The sequence below is a fragment of the Mesoplodon mirus genome, assembly GCF_964341445.2.
Source record: "Mesoplodon mirus genome assembly, chromosome: 4".
Taxonomy (NCBI): Eukaryota; Metazoa; Chordata; class Mammalia; order Artiodactyla; family Ziphiidae; genus Mesoplodon; species Mesoplodon mirus.
This window is the reverse complement of record NC_138979.1, coordinates 177919454-177944643: the sequence shown is the minus strand read 5'-3', so window position 1 is coordinate 177944643 and position 25190 is coordinate 177919454. Positions and strand designations below refer to the sequence as shown.

The 25190-nt window shown below is 39.2% G+C and overlaps 1 protein-coding gene across 4 annotated transcripts in view; it reads right to left on the bottom strand.

The window, feature by feature from the left end:
- UNC79 (unc-79 homolog, NALCN channel complex subunit) overlaps positions 1-25190 on the bottom strand; it is a gene marked incomplete at its 3' end in the record, with an annotated part of 213226 nt that overhangs the window by 144515 nt on the left and 43521 nt on the right. For all 4 annotated transcript variants that reach the window (XM_082619521.1, XM_082619522.1, XM_082619523.1 and 1 more), the window contains 6 exons: positions 22320-22384; positions 16428-16516; positions 15767-15807; positions 13333-13361; positions 7650-7879; positions 5115-5286 (listed from right to left, as the gene is read on the bottom strand). In XM_082619521.1, coding sequence (XP_082475647.1) covers positions 5115-5286; positions 7650-7879; positions 13333-13361; positions 15767-15807; positions 16428-16516; positions 22320-22384 — 626 coding nt within the window. The remainder of the gene's footprint in view (positions 1-5114; positions 5287-7649; positions 7880-13332; positions 13362-15766; positions 15808-16427; positions 16517-22319; positions 22385-25190) is intronic.

Here is a 25190-nt window from a genome sequence, read left to right as displayed (position 1 = left end):
CTATTGAGATGATCATATGGTTTTTATTCTTCAATTTGTTAATATGGTGTATCACATTGATTGATTTGTGTATATTGAAGAATCCTTGCATCCCTGGGATAAATCCCACTTGATCATGGTGTGTGATCCTTTTAATGTGTTGTTGGATTCTGTTTGCTAGTATTTTGTTGAGGAATTTTGCATCTATATATATCAGTGATATTGGTCTGTAATTTTCTCTTTTTGTAGTATCTTTGTCTGGTTTTGATATCAGGGTGATGGTGGCCTCATAGAGTGAGTTTGGGAGTATTCCTTCCTCTGCAATTTTTTGCAAGAGTTTGAGAAGGATGGGTGTTAGCTCTTCTCTAAATGTTTGATAGAATTCACCTGTGAACCCATCTGGTCCTGGACTTTTGTTTGTTGGAAGATTTTTAATCACAGTTTCAATTTCATTACTTGTGATTGGTCTGTTCATATTTTTTATTTCTTCCTGGTTCAGTCTTGGAAGGTTATACCTAAGAATTTGTCCATTTCTTCCAGGTTGTCCATTTTATTGGCATAGAGTTGCTTGTAGTAGTCTCTTAGGGTGCTTCGTATTTCTGCAGTGTCTGTTGTAACCTCTCCTTTTTCATTTCTAATTTTATTGATATGAGTCCTCTCCCTCGTTTTCTTGATGAGTCTGGCTAATGGTTTATCAATTTTGTTTATCTTCTCAAAGAACCAGCTTTTACTTTTATTGATCTTTGCTATTGTTTTCTTTGTTTCTATTTCATTTATTTCTGCTCTGATCTTTATGATTTCTTGCCTTCTGCTAACTTTGGGTTTTATTTGTTCTTCTTTCTCTAGTTCCTTTAGGTGTATGTTTAGATTGTTTATTTGAGATTTTTCTTGTTTCTTGATGTAGGATTGCATAGCTATACACTTCCTTCTTAGAATTGCTTTCGCTGCAACCCATAGGTTTTGGATCATCGTGTTTTCATTGTCATTTGTCTCTATGTATTTTTTGATTTCCTTTTTGATTTCTTCAGTGATCTCTTCGTTATTTAGTAACGTATTGTTTAGCCTCCATGTGTTTGTGTTTTTTACTTTTCTTCCCTGTAATTCATTTCTAATCGCATAGCGTTGTAGTCATAAAAGATGCTTGATATGATTTCAATTTTCTTAAATTTACTGAGGCTTGATTTGTGACCCAAGATGTGATCTATCCTGGAGAATGTCCCATGTGCACTTGAGAAGAAAGTGTAATCTGCTGTTTTTGGATGGAATGTCCTATAAATATCAATTAAATCTATCTGGTCTATTGTGTCATTTAAAGCTTCTGTTTCCTTATTTATTTTCATTTTGGATGATCTGTCTGTTGGTGTGAGGTGTTAATGTCCCCCACTATAATTGTGTTACTGTCGATTTCCTGTTTTATAGTTGTTAGCAGTTGCCTTATGTATTGAGGTGCTCCTATGTTGGGTGCATATATATTTATAATTGTTATATCTTCTTCTCGGATTGATCCCTTGATCATCATGTAGTGTCCTTCCTTGTCTCTTGTAACATTCTTTATTTTAAAGTCTATTTTATCTGATATGAGTATTGCTACTCCAGCTTTCTTTAGGTTTCCATTTGCATGGAATATCTTTTTCCATCCCCTCACTTTCAGTCTGTATGTGTCCCTAGGTCTGAAGTGGGTCTCTTGTAGACAGCATATATATGGGTCTTATTTTTGTATCCATTCAGCAAGCCTGTGTCTTTTGGTTGGAGCATTTAATCCATTCACATTTAAGGTAATTATCGATATGTATGTTCCTATGACCATTTTCTTAATTGTTTTGGGTTTGTTTTTGTAGGTCCTTTTCTTCTCTTGTGTTTCCACTTAGAGAAGTTCCTTTAGCATTTGTTGTAGAGCTGGTTTGGTGGTGCTGAATTCTCTTAGCTTTTGCTTGTCTGTAAAGCTTTTGATTTCTCCATCAAATCTGAATGAGATCCTTGCTGGGTAGAGTAATCTTGGCCGTAGGTTCTTGCTTTTCAACACTTTAAGTATATCATGCCACTCCCTTCTGGCGTGTAGAGTTTCTGCTCAGAAATCAGCTGTTAACGTTATGGGAGTTCCCTTGTATGTTATTTGTTGTTTTTCCCTTGCTGCTTTCAATAATTTTTCTTTGTCTTTAATTTTTGCCAATTTGATTACTATGTGTCTCGGCGTGTTTCTCCTTGGGTTTGTCCTGTGTGGGACTCTCTGCGCTTCCTGCACTTGGGTGGCTATTTCCTTTCCCATGTTAGGGAAGTTTTCGACTATAATCTCTTCAAATATTTTCTTGGGTCCTTTCTGTCTCTCTTCTCCTCCTGGGACCCCTATAATGTGAATGTTGTTGCGTCGAATGTTGTCCCAGAGGTCTCTTAGGCTGTTTTCATTTCTTTTCATTCTTTTTTCTTTATTCTATTCCGCAGCAGTGAATTCCACCATTCTGTCTTCCAGGTCACTTATCCATTCTTCTGCCTCAGTTATTCTGCTATTGATTCCTTCTAGTGTAGTTTTCATTTCAGTTATTGTATTGTTTATCTCTGTTTGTTTGTTCTTTAATTCTTCTAGGTCTCTGTTAAACATTTCTTGCATCTTCTCGATCTTTGCCTCCATTGTTTTTCTGAGGCCCTGGATCATCTTCACTATCATTATTCTGAATTCTTTTTTCTGGAAGGTTGCCTATCTCCACTTCATTTAGTTGTTTTTCTGGGGTTTTATCTTGTTCCTTCATCTGGTACATAGCCCTCTGCCTTTGCATCTTGTCTATCTTTCTGTGAATGTGGTTTTTGTTCCACAGGCTGCAGGATTGTAGTTCTTCTTGCTTCTGCTGTCTGCCCTCTGGTGGATGAGGTTATCTAAGAGGCTTGTGTAAGTTTCCTGATGGGAGGCACTGGTGGTGGGTAGAGCTGACTGTTGCTCTGGTGGACAGAGCTCAGTAAAACTTTAATCCGTTTGACTGATGATGGGTGGGGCTGGGTATCCTCCCTGTTCGTTGTTTGGCCTGAAGCAACCCAACACTGGAGCCTACCTGGGCTCTTTGGTGGGGCTAATGGTAGACTCTGGGAGGGCTCACGCCAAGAAGTACTTCCTGGAACTTCTGCTGCCAGTGTCCTTGTCCCCACGGTGAGCCACAGCCACCACCTGCCTCTGCAGGAGACCCTCCAACACTAGCAGGTAGGTCTGGTTCACTCTCCCCTGGGGTCACTGCTCCTTCCCCTCAGTCCTGATGCGCACACTATTTTGTGTGTGCCCTCCAAGAGTGGAGTCTCTGTTTCCCCCAGTCCTGTTGAAGTCCTGCAATCAAATCCCACTAGCCTTCAAAGTCTGATTCTCTAGGAATTCCTCCTCCCGCTGCTGGACCCCCAGGTTGGGAAGCATGACATGGGGCTCAGAACCTTCACTCCAGTGGGTTGACTTCTGTGGTATAAGTGTTCTCCAGTCTGTGAGTCACCCACCCAGCAGTTATGGGATTTGATTTTACTGTGATTGCGCCCCTCCTACCGTCTCACTGTGGCTTTTCCTTTGTCTTTGGATGTGGAGTATCTTTTTTTCTGAGTTCCAGTGTCTTCCTGTCAATGACTGTCCAGCAGCTAGTTGTGATTCTGGTGTTCTCGCAAGAGGGAGTGAGAGCACGTCCTTCTACTCCACCATCTTGGTTCCGATCTGTCCAAAGTTTTAAATGTACATTTTCCTTCTGGCTATTAGGAATTGTATGTTAAGAAATCCAAGACTGGCCTTCAGAAGAAGCTGAATCAGGCACTCTCTGCCCCTCAATCAGAGTTTGGGACTAGAGCTGTGTCCCAACCACCTTCTGCTACTAACTGGTTGTTAGCAGTGACTGTGGGCAAGTTGAACTGCCTCTCTGGGCTTCTCTGTCCTCATCAGAAAAATGAAGGGGTAAAATAGGCAGGTTTTAAATTGATGGAGGACCACTTAGCCTGGAAACTGTGTTCTTCTCTACAGAGAGAGATGGACTGTAAGAATTTCCCCTCAAGATTGCACCTCCCTATAAGCTTTTCCCATATAAGGAATCTGTTACATAATCTGTACTAGATACTTTTAAGAAGTTAAGTCTACAAAGTGAAATTTCATAAATATCTTCAGTAAAAAAAATAATCTATATACATTTCAGTTCTACAATGATCAGATTTAGCCAAGAATTTCCTATCAGAAATAATTCTGAAACCTTGGAGCCCCTCCAGTTCACGATATTATAAATAGACTTTCCAAAACTGCTCATCACTTAGTAATTCAATCATTCTGAAATAATCTCTTATTAAGGACTGAAGTAGCATTCAGGAATATAAAAAATAAGTGAAACACTATCTTTGCCTTCAGGAGTTCACAATAGTAATCAGTATGTCATTAGATAATAAGTTCTAGGAGCAAGACATGTGAAATCAACAATTCAACCCCAATTTGGTAAAACAAAAGCAAAAAAAATGTGTGAAAGCATAAAAGAGATGTATCACTTTGGAGACTTAGTCCATGTCTCCAATGGACAAAAACAAAAGTCTGCTTTTCTGCAGAAATGGCAAATTCAGCATGCTTGGAACTTTGGATCTGTATGTTTGATCTTTACTGAATGAATACTGCAGCTGAATCAGTCAATAGCAATCAAATTCCTTGCATTGGTTTGGCTATAATTTTTCTGGCTATATTGCAGACTTGCCATAAATACAGAAAAAGCTCCACAGAGACTGAACTTTCAAGCAAACTTTCATGTCGATGGGATGAATGACCTGTAAATTATATTGAATCCAATATTTCACAATATACCCTAGCAACTTTCCCACTTGTTTATTGTCAAACTGTGCATTTCCAACAGTTTAGGGTCTAGCACAGTAGGTTTCAACACCTGGCTATTCATTAGAATCAACTAGGGAGCTTTTTAAAAAGTTCCCAAGATTCTGGGGTGGAATCTGGGCAATGGCATTTTTTAAAAGCCTTCCCAGGTAAATCCAATGTGCAGTCACTGTCCTAGAGTATAGAGTCCCTAAGCTAAGTTTAATTTTTCACTATTTACTATTTACTTCTTTAAAAAGAACAGAAGAAATTCCTCATCAGCGCAATGTTGGAATGAAACATAGGAAAGCAGAGAAGAGTTAACTTCTTTTCTTACTAAGAACCATATTCCAAATTGACTGAGTAGCCGCTGGTCGTGTTTATCATCATCTTTGTTGTCAAAGTCAGCGTTATCCAGGGAATGGTGGGAGGAGGAGAGGCCCAGCTGCCGCCGGCGATTGAGCTCATGTTCCCGCTGCTCAGCATGGAACTCGGCTTCTTTCAACAAGCTGCCAAAGGGGAGAGATTTCAAGTTAGACTGCCAAAAAACACGTACGAGATTATGACCTATTCAGAGCAATTACTTCATGAGTACTCAAGCATCACTCATTGCTCTCCTTTAAATTGGAAGGAGCCTAATTTCCTTACTATTTTCTACTCCATCCCCATTTCAAAGATGAACAAACTGAGGCACAAAGAGGCTACTTCCTCCAATCAATTAGAATCAAGCAGAACTGATGCCTTCTGGCTTCTAGTTCACCAACCATCCCACTAGATGTCAACGCTTCTCCTATATCTAATATGAAGCTGTGTGGACATCAAATGCACAATACAAGGAAAGACTGAGGAACTGGTACCCAGATGGAAAAATTTTTAGTATCTAGTATTCAAAGACCTGACAGTGAGCAACGAAGATTCCTTTTTCAACTTGCTAAGCAAATGACAATTTAAAAAAATAATACCCAATGTTGGCAAGGGTGTAGCAAAAACTATCAGTTTCATACAGTGATGTATGAAATTCACATACACTCTTTGAAAATCAGTTTGGTAATGTATCAAGCACCATTAAAATATTCAGACCCTTTGACCCAGTCAACCACATCTGGTCATCTACCCTAAGAAAAAATATATAGGAACAGCACTGTACACAAAAATAGTTATGAGTTATTTTTAACAGTAAAAAAAAAAAAAAAGGAAGAAATTGAAATATCTATTGGTGGAGGAAAATAATCTAGATAAATATTATGTACACACTAAGAAGGATAAATGTGGAAACTACACAACATGGAAAAGAGCTAATGGTATAAGGTTACATCAAAAAGAATGTGGATACACTGTGATTACAGTTACATAAATAAAATATGCATTTGAATAAACCTAGAAGAACATGTGCAAAAGTGATGATGATGACAGCAGTATGGTTGATTTTTTTTTCTATTTCCAAACTTTCTGTAATGTTTTATTTAGCAAACATTTACTGGACTTCTACATGTATCAGCCACTGGGATAAGAGAAACAGAAGACTTAGTCCCTAGCTTTAAAACTTGCATTCTGGGGCTTCCCTGGTGGCGCAGTAGTTGAGAATCTGCCTGCTAATGCAGGGGACATGGGTTCAAGCCCTGGTCTGGGAGGATCCCACATGCCGCGGAGCAACTAGGCCTGTGAGCCACAACTACTGAGCCTGCGCGTCTGGAGCGTGTGCTCCGCAACAAGAGAGGCCGCGATAGTGAGAGGCCCGCGCACCACCATGAAGAGTGGCCCCTGCTTGCCACAACTAGAGAAAGCCCTTACACAGAAACGAAGACCCAACACAGCAAAAATAAATAAATTAATTAATAAACTCCTACTCCAACATCTAAAAAAAAAAAAAAAAACTTGCATTCTAATATTGCTTCTTAATTTTTAAAAATCTTGCCTCAGTGAATATTATACAAAAAGAGAACAAATCTAGAGGTTATCACTTCTAAAGCTTCCTTTTTTGTGTGTGACAGAAGGAGAAAAAGCCAGAAGCCTGCAGGATCAAGCCCCTGCCTTACTCCACAGCCTTCTGGTTTATTCCAGTACCGAATTATCTAGAGCTCTCCCATCCTTCACTGCTATCAGTCAGGTCTGGGACAGCCTTATTCCCACACCTCACTCTGACTGGCGCCTCCACTTCATTCCCCTAAGACCCCCTACTCTGTGTTGTCATTGTGCTCACCATACTGGATCTCAATTTCGTTCTTCTGTTTTTACAGTCCCTACATGGGTAACTTGAAAGCAGAGGTTACATTTTACTCTCTTCTGTCTTCCAAGTGTCTGATACATGCCTGGCACATAACTGGCATTAGATAAAAATATTTGCTGAATGAATGAATGAAAACATCGTCATTGCAACATTGTGGAAGGTGAGCTGCCCGGCTGAGGGCACTTGAAGTTGAATTAAATTTGCACATCTCGGACTTCCCTGGTGGTGCAATGGTTAAGAATCTGCCTGCCAATGCGGGGGACATGGGTTCAAGCCCTGGTCTGGGAAAATCCCACATGCCACGGAGCCACTAAGCCCGTGTGCCACAACTACTGAGCCTGCGCTTTAGAGCCCGCGTGCCACAACTACTGAAGCCCACGCGCCTAGAGCCCGTGCTCCACAACAAGAGAAGCCACCGCAGTGAGAAGCCCGTGCACCGCCACGAAGAGTAGCCCCTGCTCGCCGCAACTAGAGAAAGCCCGCGTGCAGTAGCAAAGACCAATGCAGCCAAAAATAAACAATAAATAAATAAATAATTTTTAAAATATAAATAAATAAATAAATAAATTTGCACATCTCAATGTGAACAGGGTGGCTCAAAGCAAAGGCAGTGTTTTCAGGGTAAGTTTCTAAGGAAGCTGTTACCTAATCACCGCCTCCACGGCGCAGACAAGTTCCTCGGCACCACATTCCCGAGTGTTGATGGGTGGAGGGGAGGTCTGATAGAGGTGGGTCTCCGAGGCAGCCCCCAGTTCGTTACTGTGGTGATTTGAGTGGCACCTTTTGCAGTACCGAACAGGCCTGTTTCCGTGACGACCACAACACCCTGCTGAAAAGCAGGTGACCACAGCTCTTCTAACGTGGGAACTGCAGTTCTAGAAGAAAAAGAGTGAAATCAATTAAAAGTCACCACTGAGGCAAATGTGGCTACTAATTGGAACACATGGAAACTTAAAGGGCCACTGGAAGTGGCAACACACTTCTGAAGGGCCACTAGTTTCCAAAATGCAGGTCATCTCTAACCAGTGAGATTTCAGCTATAGTTAAAAATAAAGGTGAGAAGTGGTTTCTATTAGTGTGAGTGGTAGAAACGTTCTAAATATGAGTGAAACTGTGTTGAAAAGTCCTCTGCAAAGTGACCTCAGCCATGGGGCATGGGGGGCTTCCTGGATTACTTCAAGTTAGCATTTCAAGAGTTTTCAGCAGAAATATGGAAAAAAATTAAAATTGCAGTCCAGAGAGAGTGCATCGCAGCCCATCAGAGTCGGAAACAAACAATTTTAACCCCTAAAATAAACTTTCAAAATAAAATAAACTTTCAAAATTATTTTATCCACCCCCTAAAGGGCCGATTTCCACTGCAGCTCATCTGTCCTTGTTGCATTCAAGGACAGGCAGGGAGCTGTGCTGCACTGAGCTAATGACCCCAAAGCTGGCCTGTCCATCCCCACCGGCACTCTTTCTATCAAGACCTAAAGAATATGTCAGTGGACACCACAGGAACGTCAAAACACAGCAAGAACCATTCACAGACTCAGCAGCTGACATCAACTAGAGGAAAGGAGTCAACAGATGAAGTGAGAAAAGTGGTGCAGTATAAGAGAGATTCTGAAGCTCAGGGGGGTTTATTATCAGAGCTGCCCTGACAAGAAGCAGGGGAGAAAGGCAGCGCCCACATAATGCAATTTGAGGAGCAATCAGGAAATACCCCTGACCTCTGCACAAAACTGTGCCCAAGCCTTTTAGAGATGTCACCACCACATAACCAATGTTTTGTGTCAAGAGAGCATTTCAGTCTTTCAATAGAGCTTATTAAGATGGAACATACTGAAAAAGAATGAATATATGTATATGTATAACTGAATCACTTTCCTGTACATCTGAAACACAACATTGTAAATCAACTATAATCCAATAAAATTTTTTTAAAAGATGGAATATAATAGGGGAAATAATATCCTAAGCCATTATGAACTCAGGGCTTGAGGAAGACTGAGAACCTTCCATGATAGATATCTTGGGAAGTGTGGAGACAGAAGAAGGAAGAAGGCAAGGACAAAACGTATACCCAAATATTGACAATGTATTGAATTGCCTATCAGAACAACCATTTCAAAGTAAGGCTTGTTCCACTTCGATTTTAGCACAAGGCTTTGGATACGAGTGCTGGGAAATCTCATTTTCTGAACAGGACTCAGGTCAATAAATCATAAAAGCAAGTTTAAATTTTTTATGATCTTTTTTCCCTTTTATTAACAAGTTTTTAAAAATTATTTGTTAAAATACAGTGTGCTTCCTCTGCATCTGAAGCCCAAGTCTTCTTCAGCATCCAAGTCAGCCCTGACTTCTCCAAGTGAGGTGTCTTTCCTGCTTTGTGCCTTTTCTTTCTCTTTCACATACTAAATTTCATTCTGGAAGCACATGAATCCTTACTGGTTTGGGGCTTCTCCAAACCAAACCAAACCAAACCCAACCACATCACTGGCAGGGTGGGTTATATCGGAGTATATTGTTAGTGTTTATTTCTTCCTTTCAGTTATAGTTAGTCTTTGCTCCTCTGGGATTCCCACTGTTACATAAACAATAGGATGTGGATATGGGTTTAGTGGGTAGTTATTAGCTATAATAAAGTCCTGACATTTAAGGCCTGCAATTTCCAATCCTATTTTCTGGTCACAAATTATTTACATTCTTCCCACATGCAAATTCCTGGCTGGAGGTCCAAGGTCTTCTTGTCTAAATTAAGTCCAGCTGTGGGTGAGGCTCTTTTGGTTTAGTTCCTCAGATATGCTTTCATGAGCCTTGAATCTGGATGGGCTGTGTCTGCTTCAACCAAGAGAGCATGGCGGAAGTGATACTCACATGACTCTCAAGGCAAATTCTAAAAGGACATGCAGCTTCCAACTTGCTGTCTTAGAATATTCTCTCTTCAGAAGCTTCCTCATCAGGATACTCTTCTCAGGACTGTGCCATGGCCAAGGCACATGGAGAGGCAATGTGTAAGTCTCTACTCTAAGCCCAGCCTTCAAGTCACCTCATCCCAGAGCCCAAACATACCATCTAGATGTCTCTAGATAATTCCAGCCCCTAACTAGTCAAGTTAGTCTTCCCAGATGAGGCCCTAAACATCATCAAACAGAGATAGGCTGTGGACTGTGTCCTGTCCAAATCCCTGACCCTCAGAATCTGTAAGCATAATTAAATAGTTGTTTCATGCTGCTACATTTTGAGTGATTTCTTAGGTAGTATCTGGACATACTGCGTATGTTAGTATCTGGAATATCAACTAAAAGTCAACCTGCCTTATCCCCATGTGCCATCAATTCTAAATAATATCAGCAATAAAATACTTTGCCCCTAAATAACCTTTGGTTGGTCAAAGTTCTAAACAGTTGCTGTGGTTCCTACTAAGTTTTAATAATATATTTCCAAGCCACAATCAGTCCTAAACCCTGTGGACTCAGCTACATGCATTCATTTAAAAAGTAAATTAGAGAGATTTCCCTTAGGTTCAGATTCAGCTGGGCATGTTTTCAAAGGTTCGCTCTAGCCACTCTGTTTCACTGCTTTGAATTTTAAACATAAATAAATAATTCCAAGTGGTCTCACAGAACAGCAGAATTGAAATAAAGCATCTGTCTCTTGATGCTTATTTGATACAATCTTTTTAAATTTATTTTTTTATTGAAGTATAGCCAATTTACAATGTTGTATTTGATACAATCTTGATGTTTATCTCAAACCTACTATTCAAATGTAGGAATATGTAGTACTGAAAGACACAAACTTTGCCCAAAGCAAGCTCAAACAATTCTGATCTATTAGGAACTTAAGGAAAGTTCTCCAAATTAACTTTCATATAAAACACAACATTTATTAAAGGATAAGTAATTAAAATGTGTTAATTTTAACCTTATTACTGAAAATAGTTTTGTCATATAAAGGAGGGGAGTGTTAAAAAATGATCCACCCTGGGTGTCAAGTATGTTACATATACTACCAGAGCCAGGAAATGCCAATTTAGAAATAGAACTGTTTCTCATCCTAGTCTCTCCAGCTTGTAAAAGATTCTCAAAGTAGGAAATAGCCTCGCAATAAAAATGAAATCAAAAGTATGCTGAATGACTATATGATCCCTTGTTAACACTTCAGAAAGCTATATAAGGCGATGCCCAGTTGAGCCTCCCAGCTAGAACAGGGCTTCTAATAATGTTAAGGGCTGAAATGCCCAAAGTATAGAAGGCATTTCTATACTCAAAAAGGATTATAGATGTGGCTTTGAGGGCACTGAACCCCAGTTAGATTCACTGAAAATCCACAGAGTTTTAAAGAGAGGCATACTAGCAAAAGCACCAGCAGCAGGACCAAACGGGACAGGCACAGTTCAACACGAAAAGAGGGCTATGGAACCCCAACTTCCACATGCAGGAGGCAGACTGAGAGGGTTACTCCGCTGCAACATGGGCCATTTCTCATTATACAGGAAAGATGTCGTAAAGAGGGGAGCATCCCAGGAAAGAAATGAATTAGGAAACTATTCCCAGGAAGCAAAATCAGATCCTAATCAAGGCACATTTGCTATTCCTTAAAGACAGAGGAACTGCTGACATGTTCCTGGCTGGAGCTGCTATTGACTAGTAACAGCTATCTGCTTCCCCTTCGTCTTTCTGAACAGAGGTCTGTTGCTGTTCTCCAATCCCTGTCTCGCATTTTGTGCTGGGTATGTAACTTGCCTTTTTAGTTCACAGGTCTCTGGTTCAAGAAAATTCGTACCTGAGGGGTTTCATCAGTGACCAGACCAGATGCAGATCATAAGACAATGGACTTTAAGCCTGAAGCCATAAATGGGTAAGACTTTTGGAGGTCTTATAAGGTGCTGAGAGTATTTGGTACATGGAAAGAATGTAAGTGATGATGCCCAGAGGGTAGACTGTGGTACATTAAATATGACCACAAAATTCTTGCTGCTCCTTCTATAAAGAGGAGGAGTTTATTTCCCCACTCCTTGAAACTGAGCTGTCCTTTGGACTTGCTTTGGCCAATGGAATGCAGCAGAAGTGATGCTGTGTTAGAATAAAAGGTATATGATACAAACTATGATTTAGAAGTTAGTAATGAGTGTTCTTTCTATAGTATAATGCTTGGAAACGCAGCATCGTAAACGTGATAAAACATAACATTTAACATTGTAAAAAAAAAAAAAAAGTGATGTTGTGTGACTACTGAGCTTCAGGCTCAAAAGGCCTTGCAACCTCCTCTCTCATTTTCTCAGAACACTGATACCTTGTGAACAAATCCAGCCTAGCCTCCTGGAAGATGAGACACCTAATGGAAAGAGGGAGGGCCAGACACCCCTGTCATCCCAACCATTCCAGCCATACCAGCTGAGGCCCCAGACGTGGGAGTAAAGTCATCTGGGACCAACCAGTTGCCAGCAAACCCACTAACTGACTGCAAATATCAATACATGAGTGAGCCTAGAGGAGTTTATCAAGAGAACTACCCAGGCGAGCACAGGCAAAACTGCCGATCCACAGCACTGTGATCAAATAAATGTTTGTTGTTATAAGCCAGTACATTTTAGGATGGTTTATTAGGTGGCAATAGATAACTGAAACAGCCCTCCAAAGGGATCCACTCATAACCAACTCCCAAAAAGCTTAAATGACTTGTACATAGTCTCATAGCTAGGTGGGAATAGAGCTGACCAGAACCCAAGTATCACAACCAACTAGTCCAAAGTTCTTTGTATGACACCATACTACCTTCTCTTGTACTTTTCAACAACTGGAGCAAGAAAAGAAGATGGCAATGGCTTAGGGAAATCGTCATGAACAATGGCTATTCGAAAGTGGAATTGTTAACTAGAGATATCATTCAACTTACATATAAATTAATATTTTCCATATATGCTTGGTCTGGGTATGTTTCTGACACACCTATATTGGACTATTTGCATTCCACTTCCAAACGATAAAGACTTTTAGCAAACACGATCATCCTTTACCAAAGTTAAGTTGCATGTATTGCATTGTCACTCAAACCTTTTTGTATTTAGACTTCTATCCCAGAGTTACACATATGCTTTTATTTCAGATTACTTTTCAAAAACACTGTGCATAGATGGGTAAGCAAAAGCAGAAATGTAAATAGAGACCATCCAGACACAGCAATCTTGCATGCTGAATTATTTCCTTTCCCCCTTCACAAATACAGTGACATGTACATACTGGGAAACCATGGTGCAGAAATGAGGCAGATGTCAATGAATGAATTTACATACAAACACAGCAAATCATGCCCCACCACACAGATGGTTTGCTCTTACCTTCTTCTGACATATAGCAGATATTTCAGCTGTAAGGGGAAGGTACACAAAATATCAACAAAGAAAGAGAGCCCGTTTTAAATAAGGGCAGCCACCAAGGTGAGCAAAAAACAAGCTTAGCAACACAACCTCCAGACTTGGCCAAAACAGCCCTTCTCTCATAAACTGTCATCTACTTATGTTTAATGAGGTAAAAAATACCTGTGGTATGTTTAATGAGGCTGCAAATATTTTCACCTATTCTTAGAAATAATTCAATCTTCTCAGACATGACTTAGAATTCAGATCAAATAACTTTAACCTCACCCCCTCATTTGACAGAGAACAAAATTGAGGGTTACATGGCTTCTTCAGAGTCACACAGGCCATCAATGGTACAGGCCAATCTGGAGCAAATGTCCCTGGATTCCCTGTCTACTGTTCTTCCATTAGGCTATGACACTGAGTTGATGTGATATGCTTAGAGTTTCACCATGGAGATGATTGGCTATATCAGAACTATAGAAAAAAAACTTAATAACTTGGATGAATTAGACTCAAACTATCAACTTACATCAGTCCTTAACTAGTGCAAAACCAGCTGCAGGCTTATTTAAGAGAAAGCAATTTCAAACCCATGGATTGGCCAGCTGGAGTAAGGCTGTCAAATTACTTTAGTACTTCAGGATTGACTTTAATAAATGGATAAAAACTCTTTTTAGTGGGCATACCAATTATTTTCATGAAAACTGATGCTTGAGAGTAATTGAAAATAATTTTTCCAAGAATCTGTTAACATTTCCCATGAAATAGTAAGTGCTCAAAAAATAGACTAAATGCCTATGTCACAACTTATTAAAAAGAGCAAAGATAGGGCTTCCCTGGTGGCGCAGTGGTTGAGAGTCCGCCTGCCGATGAAGGGGACACAGGTTCATGCCCCGGTCCGGGAAGATCCCACATGCCGCGGAGCAGCTGGGCCCATGAGCCATGGCCACTGAGCCTGCGCATCCGGAGCCTGTGCTCCACAACGGGAGAGGCCACAACAGTGAGAGGCCCGCATACCGCAAAAAAAAAAAAAAAAGAGCAAAGATAAATGTCTCCCAAACTCTGTCTGGAAATTATGAATTAGCAGATGTCAAATCAATGAAATTAACAACTCAGTTGTTAAAACTGATTTTGTATAATTAATGGTTATTTAACAGTTTGATATCTTGGAGTTTATCTTAACCTGAGGTTAATGGATCACATCTCTGGATAAATAATGAAAAGTTATTATCAGTTTTCTTCCACAGATGAATATCATCTGCAGATGATGGCCAGAATTCAGCAACATATCTGAAATTTAAAACGTAGTTTAGAACCTGACTATGGTTTTTACCTCGGAGCACTGGAAGTTCACTAATTTAAGGGGAAAAAAAGGTTACCTTTACCCATATAAGCCCAAATCTTTTTACAGATATTCTTATATAAAATTTTTAAATGTCTCTTTAAAAGATACAGAGGCTGACATTATTGACCCATTTTACAGATGCAGAGCATTCACTAAACAACTTATTTCTTCAGGTTGAGATAACCTAATATTAAGAGTTAGACTACAAAGAAGGAGTGTAATTATCATCAGGCAAAGACCTTAAGTTTTGAAAAAAGTGTTTACCGAATTTAGTTAACATGAGGTTTTTACATTTCTTTTTAAGTGAGGCCTTTCATAAAAATTCTTTTATTATCTACCTCTGAAGTTATAGATCAAGTTCTTCCTGGGCGCCTGATCTGTGCTCAGTATGCCCCCAGCTTTTTCCACTTTTCATCTTTCCTCTGTTAAGTATTTTTCCTGGTCATTTCATCCTGCAATTAGGTGGCTGGAATACCTCCTTTCCCACGTGTAGGGAAACACTCTGTCTGCAACCTGCCAACTCATCAGGCACAGCTTTCAGAACTCTAACAAACTGCAAGCATTACAATCTCGTCTTTTCATTGAGATGGGTCAGATATATTTATCCCCATTTTACTGAAGGGGAAACTGACTCTCAGAGCGATTAAATAATTTCCCCTAAAAACACAGAGCTGGTAACCGTGGCAGGAGAAAGACCCGTTATTTATGCTCTTCTTCTATGATGTTCCTTATTTCCTTTCTGACTTGCACAGCAAACGTATGACTGGCAACACCTGTTATATACACAGAAAATCCCTTAAGGCAGAATCCAGCTTTGGTCATACAGAATCCTAATTCCAACACCTACCTCTAATTGTGGTGGAGATGATACCTCTTCCCTCATTATTACATGTGTGGGTATATTACAAGCAAGACATTGATATCATGCTTCATATCAGTGAGTATGCACAGAAAGTAATACTTTGGTTGCTGTCTTTGTAAAATAAAACAGTACAAAAGGAGAAAAATCAACGGTGCCATTAGTCATGATTATTCATTATTCATCCCTTCTGAAGTAAGCCATACCTTGCGGCAGAAGAACGTCAATCAACCATTCACTGTGGTCCCTATAAAGAAAAACAGAATTCATTTTTGAACTTTATTGCAATGTTACCCTTCCACATGAATGTTTATAAGCTGCACGCTATTGCTAAAAGGCTTTTAATATAAAGGATGTGTAATTAAGAGCACTATCATAATAAACTTTTTAAATGTCTAATGCATTCCATCTAAATTATAAATTATAGGCATTTCATCATATTCAGTTATCTTTAAATGATACTTTCCAGATGCTAATTAAGTTAACCAAAATACAGCATGATTTGTACAAAGCTGAGTGTGAGTCTGTGAAATGAACAAGCATAGAAAACCCATATGAATTTGATGTCATGTTTGAAAACCACAGCTTTCTTTTATTTTTCTCTGTGGCCTTTTTCACAGGGTCACTTGAAAAGTGGAGCTGCTTTATTAAGTGGAATTGCTTTCTCTTGTCACATGGAGAGAAATACTGCAATTTTTCAAAGCTGAGATCTTTTCAAATGGAAGTTTGATATATATTAAATATCTGACAAACTAACCTTTAAAAAACAGAGAGGCTAGTGGAAAATGAAGGTAACATAACCAGTTTAAGTCGAAGTGATCATTCTTCTCTTCTTATTGTAGCCCTATTTCCTTTTCTTATACCTACCCTGCAATCCTCTGGCTGCATTCTTCACAGAGATACAATGGGGGTGGTTTATCACCCAAAGCTACAGACAGGGAGGGGTCTATACACATCTGAAACACATGAAAAGACAGAATGAAATCTCCTGTTTATCACGTTCCCTATATCAAGCTCACAAATGTTTCGATAATAGATTTTCGAAAGCAAAGTAGAATGAATATTTTCAGTAAAACCCATTCAACCTATAACTGTTTTCCCACATTGGAGGTTTAAATGTGGCTGATGTGGTTTTTCATTTCTCCTGTTATTTGCAATTCAAGTCACAAATAGTGTCAAGAAATCCACCCTCTGGACTTCCCTGGTGGTGCAGTGGTTAAGAATCCACCTGCCAATGCAGGGGACACAGGTTCGTGCCCTGGCCCGGGAAGATTCCACATGCTGTGGAGCAACTAAGCCCATGCTCCACAACAACTGAGCCTGCGCTGTAGAGCCTACGAGCCACAACTACTGAGCCCATGTGCCACAACTACTGAAGCCTGTGCACCTAGAGCCCGTGCTCCGCAGCAAGAGAAGCCACAACAATGAGAAGCCCGCGCACCACAACGAAGAGTAGCCCCGGCTCACCGCAACTGGAGAAAGCCCATGCGCAGCAACGAAGACCCAACACAGCCAAAAATAAATTTAAAAAAAAAATCATCCTGTTCAGTGGCTGTTCAAACTGCTTCTGTATTACTCATATAGTAACTCCTTCTTTAATGCAGTAAACACAGTAATCTCTCTTAGGGAAAAGGAAAATGTATTATTAAGATTTAAAAATCATAACTGTTACCGAAATGCTGGCAGTAGAGAATTTTGCTTCTCAAGATAGACCTCATTCAGAAAACTTAGCATTAAATCTAACATTGAGTGATTCACTTTTCTTACTCTGGAGTAAGTTCTATATATCCAACTTTCAACTTCAGGTAGTTTTTTTTCTTCCACATATGAACTGTAGTTTGTTTAACCCTGTAGTGCTCTGTTCAATTTTGAGTTATTTTTGCCTGTTTTCATTAGTGTAAGTACAGAGATTAAAGTATTAATCTTAAGTTGATCATTAGGATATTTCAAATATCTGGATGTTTTAAATCAAATGGACAAAACATTCAATGACTAGTAAAAAATGAATTTTGTACTTTGCATTGGTTTAAATGTCTATGACTTACCAAAGTCTTTTTTTTTTTTTTTTTTTTTTTTGGCTGCACTGGTCTTCATTGCTGCACTCGGGCTTTCTCTAGTTGTGGCGAGCAGGGGCTACTCTTCCTGTGGTGCTCAGGCTTCTCATAGCAGTGGCTTCTCTTGTGGAGCGTGGGCTCAAGGTGCACAGGCTCAGTAGTTGTGGCGCATGGGCTTGGTTGCTCTGCAACATGTGGGATCTTCCCAGACCAGGGCTTGAACCCATGTTCCCTGCATTGGCAGGTGGATTCTTAACCACTGTGCCACCAGGGAAGTCCCATCAAAGTTGTTCTTTTTTTAAAAATAAACTTATTTATTTATTTTATTTTTGGCTGCGTTGGGTCTTTGTTGCTGCATGCGGGCTTTCTCTAGTTGCAGTGAGCGGGGGCTACTTTTTGTTGCGGTACACGGGCTTCTCATTGTGGTGGCTTCTCTTGTTGCAGAGCACAGGCTCTAGGTGCACATGCTTCAATAGTTGTGGAGCACAGGCTCAGCAGTTGTGGCTCACAGGCTCTAAAGCTCAGGCTCAGTAGTTGTGGCGCACGGGGTTAGTTGCTCCACAGCATGTGGGATCTTCCTGGACCAGGGCTCAAACCTGTGTCCCCTGCATTGGCAGGTGGATTCTTAACCACTGCACCACCAGGGAAATCTCAAAGTCGTTTTGAATTGTGTTCCTCCCCTTCAAGAAATAATCAATCTATGCTACAGCTGAGTATGCAGTTAACATGCCTAGTACACAAATTCTTCTAGAACTTCACTCTGCCTTTTCTTTAGGCTTTTTTTTTTTTTTTAATAATTTGAAGGGGATAAATGAACCGAACTTATGACCCAAGCAGCCTGTCATTTAAAGTTAAAACCCTTAGGAGTTTCAATGGTTGGGGAAGTAAGAGTTAGAAGTCCTAAATTTAAATAATTATACCATCAAAATCTGTAAATTATATATTCCCTGGTGCTAAAGGCCCAGTATGAAAATTTTCCTTAGGTAAGTTTCATGCTTCCTTTGATACAGTGAATAACTACTTTCTGGTGTGTTAAATCAGGGATTGGCAAACTTTCTGTAAATGGCCAGGAAGTAAATATTTCAGGCTTCGTGGGGCATAAGTTCTCTGTCACAACTACTCAACTCTGCTGTTATAGCATAAAAGCAGCCAGAGACAATATGTAAGCAAAAGAGCACAGCTGTGTTCCAATAAAACTTTACTTGCGAAAACAGGCAGCAGGCCATATTTAACTGCGGCCATAGTTTGCTGACTCCTGTGTTAGCTAATTATCTGGGATTCAAATATTTCATAAAGTGATTTTCAAATAGGACCAAGTAAAACCAAAAAGCAGAGTGGGATATAATAAACTATAATTTCCAACATACTTTCATTTTAGGATCCTATCATAGCTTTTGGCTCTTGCCTTAAAAGTACTTTTTTGCAACCTACTGCAAAAAAAAAAAAAAAAAAAAAAAAAAAAATAAATATATATATATATATATATATATATATATATATATATATATATATATATAATGCTTTTCTATTTGGCAAATCATTATGTAACTGAGCAGGACCTTATGGGGCCTTCCCGAGACAGACCCTTCCCCCATATCCTCTGCTGTAGCCCCTCTCCGAAATACCTAGTTATATAACAGTATCTGATGAACATTTCCCGAGTTGTTTTACAGATACTAAAACCACCACTACATGGAAGAAATTAACTACTTGATGATCACGAGCACTTTGTAGCCCCCAGACCTACTGGCACCTAAGGATTGATAACGTTAACCCCTGTGACATCGCCGTGTTACCTCACCATCAACCAGTTGGAGAATTGTGCACGAGCTGATCGCAGATCCTACAACCCCTCCCCTCTGCCCCCACCTGGCCTTTATAACTGCTTTGCTGAAACCCACCAGAGAGTCTGGGTGTTTTCAGCACTAGCTGTCCCAGACTACTTGCAGGGAGCCTTACAATAAATGCTGTGCTTTCCTTCAGCACAAGCCGGTATCAGTAGATTGGCTTTACTGCACACAGGCGAGCAGACCCAAGTTTGGTTCATTACTGCCTAGAGGTATAACTCACTATTACGGAGATATTAGGCTTTTTGTGAAAATAAATCCATTTTCCCTGAGTCTTTCCCATGCACTCCATGTAGACTTCTTCTTCAGTATAGTTACTTTACTCTTATTTCTAATGAGTCATTGATACCTCTGTCAGGTAAAGATATTGTTTCATTCCATTCCAAAGTAAAAACTCCTAGGACGTTAGAACTGTAAAGAGTCATTAGAGGTTAGCTAGTTGACCTCTGACATGTTAAATGAATTGACATGACCCTTCAGATTTGTGGCTAGTAGTGTCAATCCTGTTCCGCACTGAACTGGTCAGTTTACATCCACATTAATATGTTCATATCTGACTGTTACATTTAAAAATAGTTATTTTCTGTCTATAAATATAATACATGCCCAAGGTAGAGGCTTCAGAAAATGAAGAAAAGGAAAGAAGAAAATTTAAATAACTCATTAACCCTCCATCTCAATGCAATCACTGGTAACATTTTGATGAGAATTACTGGTTGGTGTTCACTATGAAGATGAATATAAAATTCATAACTACATTTGCATCCTACTGTACACTTCATAATTTCTTTTTCATTTAACATTACTCTGTAAGCATCTGGATGTTCAGTACCCTTGATCTACATGTCATATGCTCATATCTCTGTGGGTCTGTGGAGTGCTCATATTGTAAAGAAAGAACCCTGAGCCAGACCGGTGGTCGTGCAAAAACAGCCCCTGCACAGGAAATGACAACAAGAATATTCCCTTTCTGGGAAGCATAGAGTGAAAATGTAAAAGGAAGCCCTTTAAGAAAACTGGGATTGAGAAAGTAAAATTGGGGGGGGGGGTGAGAAAAACGTTTAGGAACTAGATAGAGGTAGTGGTTGTACAACATTGTGAATGTGATAAATGCCACTGAATTGTCCCCTCTAAAATGGTTAGTTTTATGTTATGTGAATTTTACCTCAATTAAAAAATGATAGAAAGTGGGATGGTTTGGCTTATCCTGGAGGACTGGCTATAGGGAACAGCCTGTGAGAAAAGTGAGGCCAGGCCAGAGGAGTAGACTGGGCCGTTTGCCTAAAGAGAGGGAGAATTTCCAATTCATGATGACTTCTGTGGGAAGGAAACCAAAAACCATTACTAATCAGGAAGTCAGAAGACTCCCGAGAATGCAGTCTGACATAAAATCAAGGAAAAAATAACTGGAAAATCTAAACAGATTTTCAGTACCTCCTTTCCGTTGATGTCTGGCTGAATGAAAAGAGGGCATTGTAACTTAGGCAGAAAGAAGAAAGGACAGATATAGAAACTACAAGAATTGTGAAAGTCTCACCACTGTGAAGAATTAAGCTGAATACTATATGAGCTCACCTGTGTTTAGCTCAAAATGTCCTCACACCACAGAAAAGTACCTTTGAACCCCAAATGTTTATGGAAGTTCAGAGGAAGAGTACACATCGTAGAATGGGAGAGGACTAAGCTTCCATTGGTGGGTTACCCTCACCTGCTCTCTCTCAGCATAAATTCATTCAATTTACTTTCATCAAAAGCAGAGATCAAGCATAATAATATAAAGATGTCCTTTGTTGGTAAGATATATCTAGATGACAATGTGATCATTGGCACTCCTATGCCACTTTTGGTAATATGAAATACATGTTTTATTCCATTTAGATTTCTTTTTGATTCCATTTATATTTTTTATATCTCATTTTACCTCTTCTACTCTGTTTCTATAAAATGAGAGTATTATTTTTCTATTATTTGATAATCTTTACAATCTACCTCTCTATAGAACAAGAGAGGCAAACTTCCTTGACAATAGGTTCTAAAAAGCAACTAGAACTCTAATCACTTGACCAAACTCCCACTCCTCAGAATGTAAAAATTAACCCTTATAAATCCAGACACAGGTTTCTCCAGCCAAGTGTTGTATCCGACAAATATACCGTAAGTAATTTTGTTAAGTGTTGTAATTATTTTTCTTAATTTTCAACTTCAATGATTCAGGATTATAACAGGATAGAACAAATTAGATGTGGTAGGAAAAGAATAAGGCTGAGAGTCAAGGCACCTAGCTCTGTCTGCGTGACCTTAGGAGAGTGACTTGACCTCTCTAAACCACTGTTCCCTTACCTCTATTGTAATTTTCCATGTGTTTGCTGTCCAACTACCTCTCAGTCATTTCAACTAAGTCACATCTGTGATCTGAGCTAAGACTTAACAATTTTATCTGGTTTTGTCCTACGACTCTTGAATTCACATAGTCACACACTAGACCACTTATAACTTGTAGCAAACACATGAAAACAGGGCCAAAGTACATTTCCCTGAGTTTATTAGCCCAGACAGAAATCAGTCAAGGACTATGTAAGTGTTTCACCAGGATTATTCTGATAATTAGCCCAGTTCTTCACAGCACTTGGCTATGAACTCAGAGCCAAATCTGCAGATATCACTATTCATTGCTCTGTCTTGAACCAATCCACCAGAGTACAGTCAGATCAAAGTAGAGTACAGTAATTTGAGATGACCACAGAGTACAGGCTTCTGCTTTACAGAGAAGGATGCAATCTCCATTTCATTCAGCAATTTGCTCCTGATAATTTGACCACTGACAATATAATATAGCACCATGTCTAATAAAACAGTACCTTCACAGCTGGTTTGTTAATTGCGTTGTGGCATTCAGTGTGCTGGCAGTGGATGGGGTTCCAAGCTGTAAAGCAAAGCATAGCTGATGAGTATTTCTCACTGACATTATTCATGCCCTAGGAAAAACACAGCAGATACTTCACTAGTTTTCCTTAAATAGAACCATCATCAGAAGGTTTTCTAAAATAATTTTTTTTCAATCTATGAAGTATTTTTAAATTAAGCAAAGATATCACAACCCCATCCATTTTCCCATGGGGAGAGACAAGCTAATATAAGGTGGCATACCCAATACCATAATATTATTTCACAATGATATACCATTAGTAAATTCTTAGAAGTTTTTACATCTATGTTTTCACTTGATCCTCCCAACAACCCTGTGGGATAGATACAGCAGATTATTAACCTCATTTTATGTGTAAGTTAAAATTTAAAAGGTTATGTAGTTTGCTATGGTCACAGAGTTAGTAAATGAAAAGCTGCAACTAGAACATATATCTTTTGGTTCTCAAAACTGTGCTCTTTTCACTATAGTATACTATGCTAAACATCCTAGATTTTTGGCACCAGGAAGTGTTTCAGATTAATAATAACTGAAATGAGTGGTAAGGCAACCTCCACCATTCCATTTCCCACCCATCCCCATTAAATGTGGAGACTGAAAAGATGAGTTTCTTGCCCAAACAAAATGCATCTCTCTCACACATTACCCACAGTCTAAACCTCGGCTAGTTTGCTAATACCCAACTCCTCAACACAGTGTACCCACAGAATGAGGACAAGAACCAAGTGATCTGAGACAGATCAGAAAGAGAATTACAATTACTTCTCACCATCCAGATGATTCTGTAGCCCAAGGCACTTAGCTAACAATATTCCACCATAAAAGAAAAAATGTAATAGGATTTTATGTCTGAAAGTAGGACATTTTTCTAAATCGCCATATTCTAATCCTATAGGACCATGGTTGGCCTAATATATAAAAATCTGCAGATGAGAAGATATTCTTAGTTACATGTCTAATTATAATTCAAAAATATTTGTTATTAATGATCTGAGCCTAATTTGTGCTCTGAACGTTTTATAAAATTTTCTAAGAGTGTCCCAACTTCAATTCTTCTATCCTATTGTTAGACCAGGAATAAGATTATGTGTCTGACTTGGAATTCAGGAAAATATGGTCAACAGAACCAGTGACCTTAAAAAAAATACACAATGGGTCTATTTATTTAAAAAGAAGTACGGACTAGAACTACTACTATAATAACATAATATCATATTGATTATATCTTTTGAGAGAAAGAAAGAGGAAATGAATGAGTAAGGAATGGATGAATGAAGAAATAATTTTAATAAAGACATTCCATATTTGTTTCCTGCATGTAGAAAAGTCAAGATAGAGTAGCTACAAGTTTTCTTGTGCACTTAGAGAAATCTAGAGAAAAAAGAGTGCCTTCAACCAGTACAGAAGTTGCAAATACATTCAACGTGTACCCCATTCCTCCAATCCCAAACTCATGACAGACAAGAGCATTCTTTCCTGCTGAGTCCAGAACTGGCCTTAAAATCTTTCTCAACACTGAGCTCCAGGAAGTCACCATTAATCAAAACAGAGTTGGCATACAAGATGAAATCTGCTAACCATCTCCGAATCCATGTATTATGAGAATATCTGCAGATCACTTTATAAATATTAAGAAAAAGTTCATGACATTTTTAGATAAAAGTAATATTTAAACTATATAACAACTGTTATGGCACAGGTACAAACAAATTAGAATGTGAAATGGCCATAGCACTTGATCAGAGCTCCAAAAACTCCTGCTCTGTGAGAAATTAATGCTTTATATGTGGATGGTGGGGATATGTAGGAGGTCCTACTCCTCTAACTTTTTATTCTATTTTTACAGGGTGTCACTAACTTAAGCACAGGTTGTAGAATACCTCCTTTAAGTTCACCAAAGTCACACTAGATTTAAGCTTACTAGACCAGTGATTACTGGCTTTTGTTTTGTATCAAAAATCACCTGTAAAGGTTTTTAAAATATGAGGCCTGGAACCTCAAAGCCCAGGTATCTGTAATTGGGAAAAGCAACACAGTTGATTCTGATACAAGGACAATCTACATACCTTACCATACAGCAAATATTTTCATGATAGACCTCCCTTTATTTGAAAACAAAAACAAAAATATAGCGTAAACGTGGCAGACAAGAATTCTGCTTCCAACAATGACAGAGTAACTGGTATTAGACTTGCCCTCTTACCATAAATAACTAGAAAACTAGAAAAATACATGAAACAACTGTTTTAAGAAACTTGACTACAGGTAGTACAGGACAATGACCTTTGAGAGAAGAAACAATGAAGTGAGTCCTACAATTACCCTTGGTTTCTTCCTGGAAGCAAGTTCCAGGTCTTGGTCCTAGAGGTAGAAAGATAAGCACAGTAGGGTGGTTTCATTGAGTTGAGGGGACAAAAAAAGAATTTAGAAAAGCAAAGTGGCTTAAATTTGCTGGGTAGAGTACCAAAGAAGAGGGATCCATGCAAAGAAAGAGCTCCAGATATCTGAGTAGGAATCCTTTTGGGTCTTTGGCTTTACACTAAGCTGAGCATGTGTAAGGCAAAACTCCATTAAGCTGCTTAGAGAAAACTATGGGGGATCTGTAAGCTTAATAATTCCTATATCTCATACAGGGCTGAGAGATATTTGAGCTTCAACCAGCCAGAGTGGAGGGAACTCAGTGAAAACCTGGGATATTCAACTGAGACTCTAGGAGGTCACACCTTGGTAGTTGGGCTAAACTAACATTAGGGAAATGGCTAGTCCAGGTTCACCCTAAGAAAATATAAGAACAAAGCTTGAA